The 13548-nt window shown below is 36.6% G+C and overlaps 1 protein-coding gene across 11 annotated transcripts in view; it reads right to left on the bottom strand.

The window, feature by feature from the left end:
* Positions 1-13548, bottom strand: part of C15H1orf112 (chromosome 15 C1orf112 homolog) — a 42926-nt gene that overhangs the window by 13025 nt on the left and 16353 nt on the right. For 8 of the 11 annotated variants that reach the window (XR_005093010.1, XR_005093011.1, XM_037211312.1 and 5 more), the window contains 6 exons: positions 9782-9930; positions 9421-9535; positions 6660-6846; positions 5519-5601; positions 4855-4906; positions 2813-2902 (listed from right to left, as the gene is read on the bottom strand). Coding sequence is in view for 6 of the 11 variants with exons in the window: in XM_037211312.1 (XP_037067207.1) it covers positions 2813-2902; positions 4855-4906; positions 5519-5601; positions 6660-6846; positions 9421-9535; positions 9782-9930 (676 nt within the window). In the remaining 5 variants the exon portion in view is untranslated. Of the gene's footprint in view, positions 1-2795; positions 2903-4854; positions 4907-5518; positions 5602-6659; positions 6847-9420; positions 9536-9781; positions 9931-13548 lie in introns of all 11 variants that reach the window. The other 3 variants (XR_005093014.1, XR_005093012.1, XR_005093013.1) reach the window with 1 other exon arrangement.

Raw genomic sequence — 13548 nt, 5'->3', positions numbered from 1 at the left:
TCTTTCTATCCAGTAGATCTGCTATCTTCCAAGTACTCATCACCTTATACAGTTAAGTCAAACCAATAGTCCAGATACGGCAAGGTTAATTCACCACTCTCCCAGCTTTTAGCTTAGCTTACTGCATTTGAGAACATGAAGCCAAGATCATAGGTCCCGTTTTCAAATGATTAGCTGGCTCTGCTCTGCCTTAGAGGACATACTACTAAATTAGTCTTCCAAAAGGAAGCTACAGAACAAAACAAAACAATGATATGATTGTTAAATCCATTCTTCCCTGAAATATAATCCAAAGTGTAGCATGAATCTTAAAGAGTCTTATTAATAAAAACAAACCCAGAGCCAGGTATTGGGGTGAACGCTGAATGATCAGAGAGACAGAACAAGCCACAGCCACCTCACCTGCTTCCTCAGATTGGATGCCTCTCAGCTGAACTGTGCTGCTCAAAAGCCTAAAAGCTTAACCAGCTCTAGTTCCTGGTCCTTAGCCTTATATACCTTTCTGCTTTCTGCCATCACTTCCTGGGATTAAAGGCTCACTTCCTGGAATTAAAGGCGTGAGTTACCATGCCTGGCTGTTTCCAGTGTGGCTTTAAACTCACAGAGATCCGCATGGATCACTGCCTCCCAAGTGATAGGATTAAAGGTGTGTGTGCCACCATTTTCTGGTCTTTATGTCTATCTAGTGGTTGTTCTGTCCTCTGACCCCAGATAAATTTATTAGAATGCACAGTATTTTGGGGAACACAAAAGTGCTTATTTTGGGGAACACAAAAGTGCTTATTGCGTTAACAGAAACACAATACTGTTCTGTTAAAATGCAGATGTCAAGAAGACTCAAAAATAGGAACTAAAATTTCAAACACTAGTTCAAATGTTAGATTAGAAAAATAATAGTGTATTTAATTGCTAAATTTGTAGAACCTAAGAATACTAGTATATTTTTAAACAAATGAGACAACTCAATTTATAATATTTAAACTTCACTAAATATAGGAAAATTTGTCATACATCAAAAGCTAAACAAAAATCCCTTCTAAGCCCAAAGCAATACAACATGACACTTGATAGTGCCAGACCTTCCTATTATCTATTTGTATATGTAGTTAACAAGAGAGAGACTGTGGTCATCTGCTGTGACCGAGCCTACAAGAAAAAGGATTCTTCAAGAGCTTAGTGTCAATTATAACAAGTAACTTCAGCTGAAAACTAAAGTGCATCAAGAAAGCCATGATTTGGTTGACTGGAGAAACCATTCTTCCTTATAATAAGGTTGAATAAATCAACAAATGGGTCCCCTTTCAAAAAATAAATAACATATAATAATGTCCTATGCAGTAAATTTTTTTTTTAAAAAGGTGTTACCAAAACTGATCACTTCAGAGTTCCAGACTCTATTCTGAGGTTAAAACATCACTTTAAAGATTCAAAACTAAAAGATTTAAAGATTTAAAGGGCTGACAGTTTGAGAAGAGTGGAGTGTAAGGAAACTGTAGAAAATATAGATTCCACTAAGAAGGGAAATATACCTGTGGGCTTAAAATGAAAATGTAGTAATTTTTACCTTATATAAAAATAGTAGCACAATGTGATGGTTACCTTTAATTGCAACTTAACACAATCTAGAATTAGCTAGGCAGAGAGTCTCAATATGGAACTGTTTACATTGGGTTTGCCTGTGGAAGTTGTCGTAATTAAGTTACTGATATGGGAAGACCCAGCCTACTGTGAAAGGCACCATTCCCTAAGCAGGGAGTCCTGAACTGTGAGAAGAGTGGAGAAACTATGCTAGGCACGAGCAAGAGAGCATGGATGCATTCGTTTCTCTTTGTTCTTGGCTACAGATGTGATATGACTAGCAGTCTGAATTTCCTGCCTTGACCTCCCTGCAACGAGGGAGGAATTTACCTGGAATTTCAGCCAAATCAACACTCTCTTCCTTAAAGTTGCTTTCTGTCAGTGTTTTATCACAGCAACAGAAGTGAAACTATTACACACAATTATTAGTATGTTTAAATAAGGTACATTTCTTTTCCTTCAATCAGGTAACAACTAAAATAAGAGTGCTGAGTTATAATACATATTCAACCGTTATTCCCATGGAAACAGAAACACATCTTAGCATGTGTTAGCTTTTAGTAAAACATCTCCATTCTGATGTGTGTTAATGCTGCATCACTGATATAACTCAAGATTCAAGCCAAAGCCAAAGGCTTTACGGGCAAATTTCTTTTGTATATCTTGTGGATCCCAAGCTCAACTCTTTGTCAGAATCACGTTAAGTGCTTAACAACAAAAGCAAATTGCTGAGCCTTATTCACACCCACCACTGCATTTATAGGTCAGAGTCCAGACACTTGTTTTTAAACACAAACAAAAACCATGCTATGGGAGTTCCAATGGTATCCATCTACCAGGCTGCACAAGGCTACTCAAGCCCCGGAGACAGGAATGTCCTCAATCATGGCAAATCTTGTCGACTTCACAACAGCAAGCAACTGAAGCTTGTAATTTTCCTTAAAAACTAAGATGCATCATAGAATAATGATAATAAAAAAAATGGAATAAACACAGAGCTATTCATGCCACAAATAAAAAAAAAAAAAAAAAAAAAAAAAGATAAAAAAACTGAATCAGATTTTATCTGTTAAGCTGAAACAGGGACGTCAAAATCTCCACAGACCTAAAATCAATTACAAAGCATCAATGTTAATTTATGTTCCAGTCACACTACATTTAAACGGGGAGGGATCTGAACTCCATTGTCATTGTCACAAGTGATTGAAGACACTGACACAGACAATATTCTTGCCTGATGGGGTGGGGTCATGAAGAAAAAGAGACGCCTCAACAGTAATGTCAGGTTGGTAAGCTGAATACACTCTCCAGGGCAAGATTTTATCTGGAAAGAAAGAAGAGAATGAATTAAAACCAGAGAGTCAATTCCTTCCTTCCTTTCTTTCTTTCTTTCTTTCTTTCTTTCTTTCTTTCTTTCTTTCTTTCTTTCTTTCTTTCCTTTCTTTCTTTCTTTCCTTTATCTCTCTCTCTCTTCTTTCTTTCTTTCTTTTTTAAAGATTTATTTATTATGTATACAAAAGAGGGTGCCAGATCTCATTACAGATGGTTGTGAGCCACCATGTGGGTGCTGGGAATTGAACTCAGGACCTCTGGAAGAGCTCTTAATCTCTGAGCCATTGCTCCAGCCCAAGAGTTAATTTCTAAGACACAATTATATGCCAAAATACTAATGACTCTTTCTGAGTGATAGGACTATAGCTAATTTTAATTTTTAATTTAGGGCTGTTAATTTCTTTGCTTCAAAGAAATTTGGTTGCTTTAATAATGAAAAAGGAACTCTTACGTTGTATTTAAAAACACAATAATTATCACTTTGACAATAACTTGGTATGTTAATGTTGCTATGCAAGATAATTTATGTAATTTTAAAGATCTAAGCACACTAATGTTCAGTGAAGCTGAGTTAGCATTTATAAGGTAATCCTAGCCTTAGGAGGCTGAGGCAAGGACACATGAGTTCAGGCCAACCCAGACTTAAAAAAATTAAGAGGGACAGGAGGTGGCACAGCATTAAGAACCTGCAGAGTACCCAAACTTGGTCCCCAGCACCCAGATTAGGCCACTTACAAACCAACTTGTAACTCCAGCTCCCAGAGATCTGACACCTCTGGCCTCTGTGGAAACATGCATTTACATACAGAGGCACACATAATCTAAGAAAATAATGTTTTTATTTTAAAAAGTGAATAGCAAAGACTGAAGCTGTAAGAATATAAGGAATCACTCTCTCTTGTGCAGCATGTGTGTGCTAGGCCTTCCACTAGTAAGTACCCTGCAGTGAGCTACAGAGTTTTATAAACATCAGCTGTTCAGGTTATGCTCCTCATCACTGGAACGTACAGTCACTAAATGACAGAAATACATGACACAGTAACTGCTAAGAAGCAAAGGGCAGACAGGTTCAGACATTATCATTATCAAAGGCTATGGATAAAAATAGCGACAAAAAGGTCATAAGCACTTCATATGGATCACATCTCATAATTAAAAATCACCATTAAAGATAAACCATTAAGGCCATTTATGCTGGTACTCAGTAACAAACCAACTTTTTTTCCTAAGAACAATGATCACAATCACTGAATCCCTTGCACACCATCCTGACTAAAATACACAAAATCATAGGAGACCTCAAGTTATATTAAAGAGGAGATGGGCACTTAGCCAATGTCACAATTTCACTTTCACTTTACATTCAATTTTAAAGACATTGTCAACTGACCGAGACCTCCCCCCGACCCCCACAACAAACTCTAAAATTCCACTGAATTCTAAAATTCTGAAAATGACAAAATTCTCCACTTTATATGGTGGGTTTTTTAACTACATTTTTTTGTAGTAGCATTAGCATTAAATTAGCAATTAAAAACAATTAGCATTAAATTTAGCTATTATTGGGGCTAGAGTGGTTAAGGGTACTGGCTACTCTTTCAGAGGTCCTGAGTTCAATTCCCAGCAACCACATGTGGCTCCCAACCATCTGTAACGAAATCCGGCGCCCTCTGTATACATAATAAATCTTTAAAAAAAATTTTTTTTTAGCTATTATTGCTCCCATTTTTATTAACATCCAAAAAATATCCTATCTCTTTCTAGCACTTGAGAGGCAGAGGCAAGCAGATCTCTGTGAGTTCCAGGCCAATCTGGTCTACAAAGCAAGTTCTAGGCTAGCCTGGGCTATTACACAGAGAAACCCTGTCTCAAAACAAACAAACAAAAAAAAATCTTACCTCCAAAGAAAACATAGAAAGTGGGTGTTTTAGACTGTTTACTTACCAGATGAGCCATTAAGGTGACATGATGCATACAAAGTTCAGCTGTTCCATATCTATGACATTAAAAGAGTCACTGAGTTTCCAGTTAGAAGAGCAAGAAGCCAGAAACACCCTTGTGAGGACATGTGATCTATTACAAGCTGAACACCCTTTATCTGAAATGTCTTATACCAGAAGTGTTTCAGATTTTAGATTTTATCAGATTTTAGAATATTTACATATATGTAATGAGATTTGGGGATGAGTCCAAATCTAAACATTACACTCATTTACCTTTCATAATTGGCTATATACATAACTTAATTTTTATTTACTATTTCTAGTAATCTTGAGCGTTAAACTGTTTCAACGAATGTAACTTTTCACTGTTGGTACCATCAGTGCTCAAAGTTTGGGATTTTAGACATTTTGGATTTCAAATTAGGCATGTTCAAACTAGATGCCCATCACCAAGGAACATCAAAATATATAGATTTGCCTAAACATTCACCTACTGGCTTAAACATTAAAAAACCAAAACAGACGCCTGTTTCCAAACTTAGTATAGTGACATGAAATCTAACCATGAAAAGATTACAGAAGCAGAGCTTCTCTATTAACTTTAAACCATTTACTGCTGGTCACTACTAGGACTCCATCCAAACACAGAAATGGCATTTTTTTACCGAGCAAGGAAACACCACACATCCATCGCTAACAATGAGGTGGTCATATTAGTACTAAGCACAGCATTCAACAGAGCAGCATCCTATGAAAAAACAGAAATGTCAATTTATTACTAGGCAGATGCTCATGAAATATTAACATTACATTTCTCACACTAAATCAGAAAGCAACATCAGAATCAAAATAAGAGCTCCTCAGTGGGATATCTCTGCATGCTAGTATCTAAAAGAATTCTACTGCCATTCCTTTATCTGTTGAGGAATCGAGAAAGAGCTATCAATCTGTCAATCCTGTCCGTGTCCGGGCCGGGTGGTTTCCCTTGTTCCTCATTGTGTTGAGCTGAGGGGGAACAGAAGCCAATCTTAAGTGTGCTAACTCAGCCCTTGTGAGCCACAAAGACCATTCTCAGAAAAGTTCCAAGCAATATGACAATTTTTTCTAAAATATTTTCAACCTTTTTAACAATCTAATTTATTAAAACTAAAATCATCTATAATAGACCAAGTATTATACATTACTACTTACTTTTTATGAAAGAGTACAGTGGTTTGAATGAAAAATATCCCCCAGAGGCTCAGGTATTTGAACATTTGGTCCCCAGTCCTTGCTGGGAAAGTACATCACTGAGGGCAAATATTGAGAGTTTATAGACTTGCTCCACTTTCAAAGAGCTTTATTTCCTGTGTGTGGTTGAGATATGATTTCTCAGCTTCCTGCTCTGGCCACCAAATGCCATGCATCCCCAGGCATTATGTGGACTTGTTTTATGGAACTTTAAACCAAAACAAACTCTTCCTTTTTTAAGTTGCTTTTTATCATAGCAACAGAAACATGACTAGTACATTAGGTGACATCCCCTTCTTATGTTTTCCACTTCTCATGGGATTTTCTTATACCTCCCCATACAAAACACAAAATGTTTTATCAAGTGTTTTACCATCTAGTATTGTATGAGCAAGGAGAGCAAGGACTGCCATTTCTTAGGACACAAATGAACCAAAGGACAAAATGTGCAAGGTGAGGTGACTGAGGTTTACTATAGTCATTAATTCTCATTTTGTTCTTCTACATATCAAATACAACTTCAATGAAAAGAAAGCAAAGTGTGAGCTTCACTTCTCAAGTTTGTAGTGCACTTACCAGCTCCGGAAACAGTGAGGGATGAAAAGAAGCCACAAACGCACACAGATGAACACAAGCATGCTGATACAACGTGACCGACACCTCAGCTTGCCCGTTATCCTTTACTCCCTGTAAAGGAGCAGTCAGAGAGAGTTCACCAGAACACCGCTCAAAACTGTAGAAAATGGCTTTGATTAGGGACACCCTGCAGGAAAATTAAGAACATTGAGCAGGGTATTAGTAGAAGTTAACAAATACCAAGTAAAATAATGTCATATACAGGGCTACTCAGAGAATCAAAACATCAGGTGATTAAAAAAAAAATCAATAGTAATTGAAAATGCATATAAATATAAACACATAAAAAATAAATTTACTGCCAGAAAGAAAAGTCTTTAAAGAATTTTCCTGAACAAACCTTTTTCAAAATGGGCATGTAATCTTAGGAAGAAAGAGACAGGAGGACTGCCAAGAGTCCCAAGACAGCCAGGGCTACACAGCAAGACCCCATCTTAAACAGATAAACAAACAAACCCAATAAAATAAATAAATAAAAACAGCCCCATCATTTACAATAATGCCAAGTTACATAAAATCAAACTCAAAGTTTTTTAAGGAGCTTAGCTAAATTATTATTTTTAAACATACATGGAAGGATCATTTTAAGATAGAAATAGTTGAAATTTTCAAGTAACAAATTAAAAATAAACAAAATATGAAAGCCTGTAAGAGACAAATTAATCTGATATGATTGAGTTCATGCTATGTTAAAAATAAAAGAGGAGTTAAAAATAAAAGCCAGAGCATGGGAGAAAAGGGATCTAACAGTGCCTTCTGGAAAGAACAGGATTGTGCACTTGTAAACTCACTGAAGCTGTGGTTGCCTACACAAGACCTGTACAAGATCAAGTCAATCAACATCCTCACATGGGGGTAGAGGAGACAAGTGTCTAAACAGTCCCTGCTCCTGACAGTAGATGGCTTCTGACAGTCCGTTCAAGGGTATGGCCCCTGGTTGGTCAACCACAGTCCACTTAATGGCCACAGACCCATGGGCATATGGAAACACATGAGGACACAGAGTTAGGAATGAATGGGAAGTCAGGGAAATTTTAGGGTGAAATGAGTGGGTGAATATGATCAAAATACATTGTATGCATGTATGAAATTCTCTAATAATAAAAATATTTTATATATATATATATATATATTTTATATGAAGGAATCTGGTATTAAAGTCAACAGTAACAGAACGAGTTGCAAAATTTCAAAGTTAGAACATTACTTCACTTTAGAGCATACCAGTTTGAATCTCAGACTGCGGAATGAAAAAATCAGGAGCATAGCAATAATCCAGTTGGTAACAAACTAGCACCTGGACTACAGTAGTGTTAAAGACGGTGAAGACAAGTGACATTTCCTGGGAGACACTGTACAGTATCACAGCTTTTTTTAAAAAAAGGTTTAGTTTTATTTATGCATATGCCTGTGTGTATATCTGCACATGTGTAGCCAAGGAAACTCGAAGGTGTCAGATTCCCTGAGGCTTGAGTCACAGGTTATTTGTAAGCCACTACACACAGGCACTAGGATCCAAACTTTGGTCCTCATGACTGAGAAGCAAGCTCTCTTAAAAGATATGCCACCTCTCTAGCTATTTTAGCTCATTTTTACAGGCTATTATTTACATCTATCTCCATTATAGTCAATGTTTTTACTGCCAACCAATGGGTAATAATCAGTGAATAAAATTAAAATATTTTTAGCATCCGTTATAAATATTTTATATCTTTGACATCCAATTTTTCTACACAATAGCTATTAAGCAGACTATGACAAACTGATTTCAAAATGCTAGGTTCAAGTGCTTCACTGTCTCAGTATCCTGCAGAGGAGGGATTATAAGAACACACCATTATGACATGAATTGCCAAATGGTCTTTCCTGTGGATATCGCTCTGTATAAATAAAATGCTGATTGGCCAGCAGCCAGGCAAGAAATATAGGCAGGACAAGCAGAGAAGAGAATTCTGGGAACAGAAAGGCTGAGTCAGAAGACACTGCCAGCTGCCGCCATGAGTACCAACATGTAAGGTAATGGTAAGCCACGAGCCATGTGGCAAGGTATAGATTTATAGAAATGGGTTAATTTAAGATGTAAGAACTAGACAGCGAGAAGCCTGCCACGGCCATACAGTTTACAAGCAATATAAGTCTCTGTGTGTTTACTCAGTTGGGTCTGAGCGGCTGCAGGACTGGCGGGTGAGAGATTTGTCCTGACTGTGGGCCAAGCAGGACTGGAGAAACTCTCTAGCTACATACAGGTCTCATTAATAAAAAACCCAGAGGCAGATACTGAAGTGAAAACTGAGAGATCAGAGGAATAGAACAAGCCAAGCCACAAGTTCTTACCACTAGGAAATCCTCAGCCCAAGAGACAGCTATTTCCTGTATACTCACGCCTATGTACCTTTCTGTGCTCTGCCATCTTCCTTCCTTTCTCCGCCCAGCTTCATTGCTTCCTCTTTCTGCCCAGCTCCATCACTTCCTGTCTGTCTGTCCAGACCTCCAGACCTCTATGGTTGGATTAAAGGCCTGTGCTATCACTGCCTTATTTAATATAGTGTCTGGTTTTTTCCTCTAATCCCCAGATAAGCTTTATTGGGGTGCACAAATAACATATCATCCCACATGTTCTGGCTTAAACAAAATTCAAGGCCATTTCAAATAGGGCCCCCTAAGCCACTGGTAATATGATTACATATAAACAAAATGTTACCTTGCCGTAGCTTCTGTACACCACAGGGCCTGTACATCCTTAGTCCGAGAGGGCAGTTTATCCGCAACAACAATCAGGAATAGGACTTGTGGGAGCTGCAGTTCACAGGGCAGGTCTTTTCAGAAATAAAGTCATATATTAAAACAAATTGGTAAACATTTCTAAAATATTTTCAGCAGAAATTTAATAGTTTAATACAAAGAAAATAGAAGTATGACTTAATAGGAAATATTTCAATAAAAGTACAATAAATTTTAAATAAAATTTTAAAATTTCACAAAATAGTAACTGCTTAAAGGGAAACAACTACATCTGACATGCCATTATTAAGGCAATGATTTAAATCTGTTTTGAAGCTTACCTAGTTTACTATCCAAAACTGCCTGCACAAAAGGCTGGAATGTGAGCAGCTGACTGATGAGTGGGTCCAGTACCACAAGGAAAGTGCCTGCTATTTCCTCCTGCTGTGCTTTGGAAATCCTGGCAGCACATAGGTTTGGGGGAAACTTGCTGCAAACAAAGGTGAAAAACCTCATGCATTTAATAGCTAGCTTCTGGATTTAAACAAATGTATTACAAGCTCATGTCTCAGTAGTGAAAAAGCAAAAAAAAGTACACATTTTATAGGAAAAAAGCTCAAAATACTGAATTGGTAGCAGAAAGATATGAAGACCTAGAAACTAAATAACATAGCTTTAATTCTATAAAGAAAACATTTTCTGGAGAAATCCAGTACTATTTTGAGGCATTGTAATACCATTTGATGACAGTGTCCTTAAAAAAAGTAAAGACAAATATTAAATCAACTAGTAAAATCTATGTAAAAAGATAGGTCTGATATATTCTGGCTTAGTTACTTCTATTGAAAGTTGTTAAATAGCTTATCTGTAACTTCAATATTCAGGAGGCCAGACAGGAAGACTACACTGGGTTTGAGGCCAGAGTTCAGACCCTATCTCAAACAAACAAAAATAAATAAGTTAAACTAAAAATAAGATAAAATAGTTGTTTTAAGATAGGTAAATTCGGTGGGCAGTAGTGGTGCACGCCTTTAATCCCAGCACTTGGGGAGGCAGAGGCAGGTGGATCTCTGTGAATTTGAGGCCAGTTTGGTCTAAAAATTGAGTTACAGGACAGCCAGGACTGTTACACAGAGAAAAACAAAACAAAACAAAACAAACAAACGGGTCAATGCTGAATTTACTATAAATTTTGTTTCTTAAAAGCTAAGCTTTTTAAGAAATAATATAAAAACACTAAAGGGGATTAAAAAGATTTTCAGAGAAATGTCTCAGTAATGGATTTAAGCTTCAATTAAAACCTTCATGAAATGAGATATGTACTCAATATTTTTCAGTTACTTGATATTTAATTATGGTAAGTGTGACAATTATAAGCAAACTGTCTAATGTGTAATCTAACATTTAAAAGGATGCACCTAACAAATACTTGAAGTCTTTCGAAGTGTGACAAAGAAAAGCACTACTTCACATATAGTCAATTACCTACATCACTATGTTTGTTCACTTATCTGACCTCCTTAATTCTGTATTCCTTCCTCTGTGACACAGTTAACAAGATGTTTAATTGTTAAGAAAAATAAAATAAATAAATAATGAATAAAATAAAATACAAGTAATGAAATTCCGGAGACAACCACTAAACATCTAAATACTTTATTTTTCAAATATGTATTTGTACACTGATTCATAAATGTCAAAATGTCTATGTAGCAGGATGCATTGTTCGAGGAGGAGGTTCTATTGTAGTGCTAAAAAGAATATAGAAAACACTTCCCTCTACATGGTTTATATTTTAATGAGAGGAGACAGTTAAGTAAAAAGGTAAACTTGTATAACAGTCTCCTCTCATCTATGACTTGTTTCTTGAAGTAATGTCTGAAAAATACTAATTGAAAAAATGCAGAAAAACATGTTTTTAGTTGTGTGCTGTTCTTAGTGACATGCTGAAATTTCACACCATCCTGCTCTATCCCACCTGTGATGTGAATCATCCCTTTACGGTACAGCTTTGCTGTATACATTAGCCACCATGGTTCACTAGGCAGCTTCTTGTTCATCAGCTCCACTGCTGAGGTATGGCATACTTGTTTTCAACTAACTTTTACAGAGTAGCCCTAATGCCATGTCACATTAACTGTGTCATTCACCACACTTCACTGATCCATGAGACATTCAATCATCTCACAGCAAAAAGTCACCAGTGTAAAGCTAAATATTTTTGGAGAGACAGACCAATTCACATAATTCTTACAATACACTATTACTATACTGGTTCTCTTATTACAGATAAATGCTATTATAGATATGTATTTACATATGCATGAGAAAGCATAGTAAAGAATTCAGTACCATTTGCCTTTCAGGCAACAACAGTAGGTTTTTTTAATATATTCTTCATGAATTGTGGACCTACTATAATACCAGATGTTAACTGTTATACAGAAAAAAAAATCATGGAAAATGAACAGGAAGGTCTGTGAGGAAGTCATTTGAGGACCAAAATGTAGAGAAAATGAGAGCAGATCTGGAAAAGGATGTACAATTGAGGGATTGTTTTATACTGAAATGGGGGAAATAGTAGACGTTGTTACATACTCATGAAAATGATCCAGTAGAGAGGGCAGGTTGGTGTTACAAAAGAGAAAAGGGCTACTGTAGGAATTGCCTGAGCATATAAGAGAATTACATCCAGAATACAAAGAGGCTACAGCCTTAGGCACATGTAGAATTAATTCAGAGCAGTGAGGGAATTACTGTACAGGCCTAAATACAGGTACAAGGAGAGAGTATATATAAGCTCTCTTCTAATTGCTTCCATTATTCTCAGTGATAAAAGGAATTAACTATTAATTAACATTGAGGAACAAAAAATGTTGGGGATAGAAGTTCAGGACTTTTGGACAAATGAAATGACAGATGTCAGGTTTCAGTATTAAATTTGAGCTCTATTAAGATAACTGCCAGGCTAGAGAGATGGCTCAGAGGTTAAGAGCACTGACTGCTCTTCCAGAGGTCCTGAGTTCAATTCCCAGCAACCATGTGGTAGCTCACTACCATCTGTAATGAGATCTGGCGCCCTCTTCTGGCCTGCCGTCATACATGCTGTATACATAATAAATTAATAAATCTCTAAAAAAAAAAAAAAAGGTAACTGCCAATGTGATTAACCCCTAACTAAAGAAGACCTTTTGAGATGGTTTACAAACCTAATTTAAACCCCATAAAAGTATAATAAAAACTAGTAAAGACAAAATTATGACAACATACTTGGACAATATGAAAGGCTGACTAGTACTCTTACTCCTTGAATGTTCTAGCTTCCTAAAACTAGCTGAATGAAAAATAAGGAACTTGTGTAGATATGGCTTCTCGGTGCCTTCATACAGGCAATTCTTCTAGGTTCCAACACTGGCAATGAGGCAAGAAACTGACTGTACCACACACATCAGACACTTCATACAAGTTACCATAATCAAAACAAAACCCCTGAAGTAGGAACTATTATTACCTCAATTTCCAGATGAGAAAACTGACAGCTGAAGATGTTCTTCAATTTATACAGAACTATGCTTAGTTTCATACTGAAGGTAAATGAAACTTTATGGAAGGCAAGGTGGCTTAGTGGATGAAGGCCCCTGCACGTGGGTCCAAAGCCATACAAGCACATAAACTGAACTTGAATATCCCGAGGAAAGGCTCTCCCACTATCTCATGCCTTCTAATAACCTTCCTGACTCTCAGCACTTTCGTTCCAAGTGTCAACCACCTCTCTGCTTTTGCATTCCTTCCTCAGGAATGTTCCTAATAAAACACTAGCGGATAAAGTTTAAAATACCACATCTTACACATGAGTCTTACTCATTGCTAAGATAAACTCCACAAATAAAAAAATGTCACTTCATGGCATTAACCTATACAAAACAAAACAAACAAATAAAAAACCTTTTTAAGTTATAAAACATTAGGCATTATGTCCATTTTCTAAAAAAACATCCATTGTCTCATTTTCTGAATCTACAGATATGCGTGTCAGGCTATTTCACATTCTCATACATGCCCTTAATAATCTGTTCAGCCTTTGCCACTTCCGCTTGACTTTAAGATT

Source organism: Peromyscus leucopus, chromosome 15 (genome assembly GCF_004664715.2).
Source record: "Peromyscus leucopus breed LL Stock chromosome 15, UCI_PerLeu_2.1, whole genome shotgun sequence".
Lineage (NCBI taxonomy): Eukaryota > Metazoa > Chordata > Mammalia > Rodentia > Cricetidae > Peromyscus > Peromyscus leucopus.
Note: the sequence above shows the minus strand (reverse complement) of the source record. Positions and strands in the feature narration are given on the sequence as shown.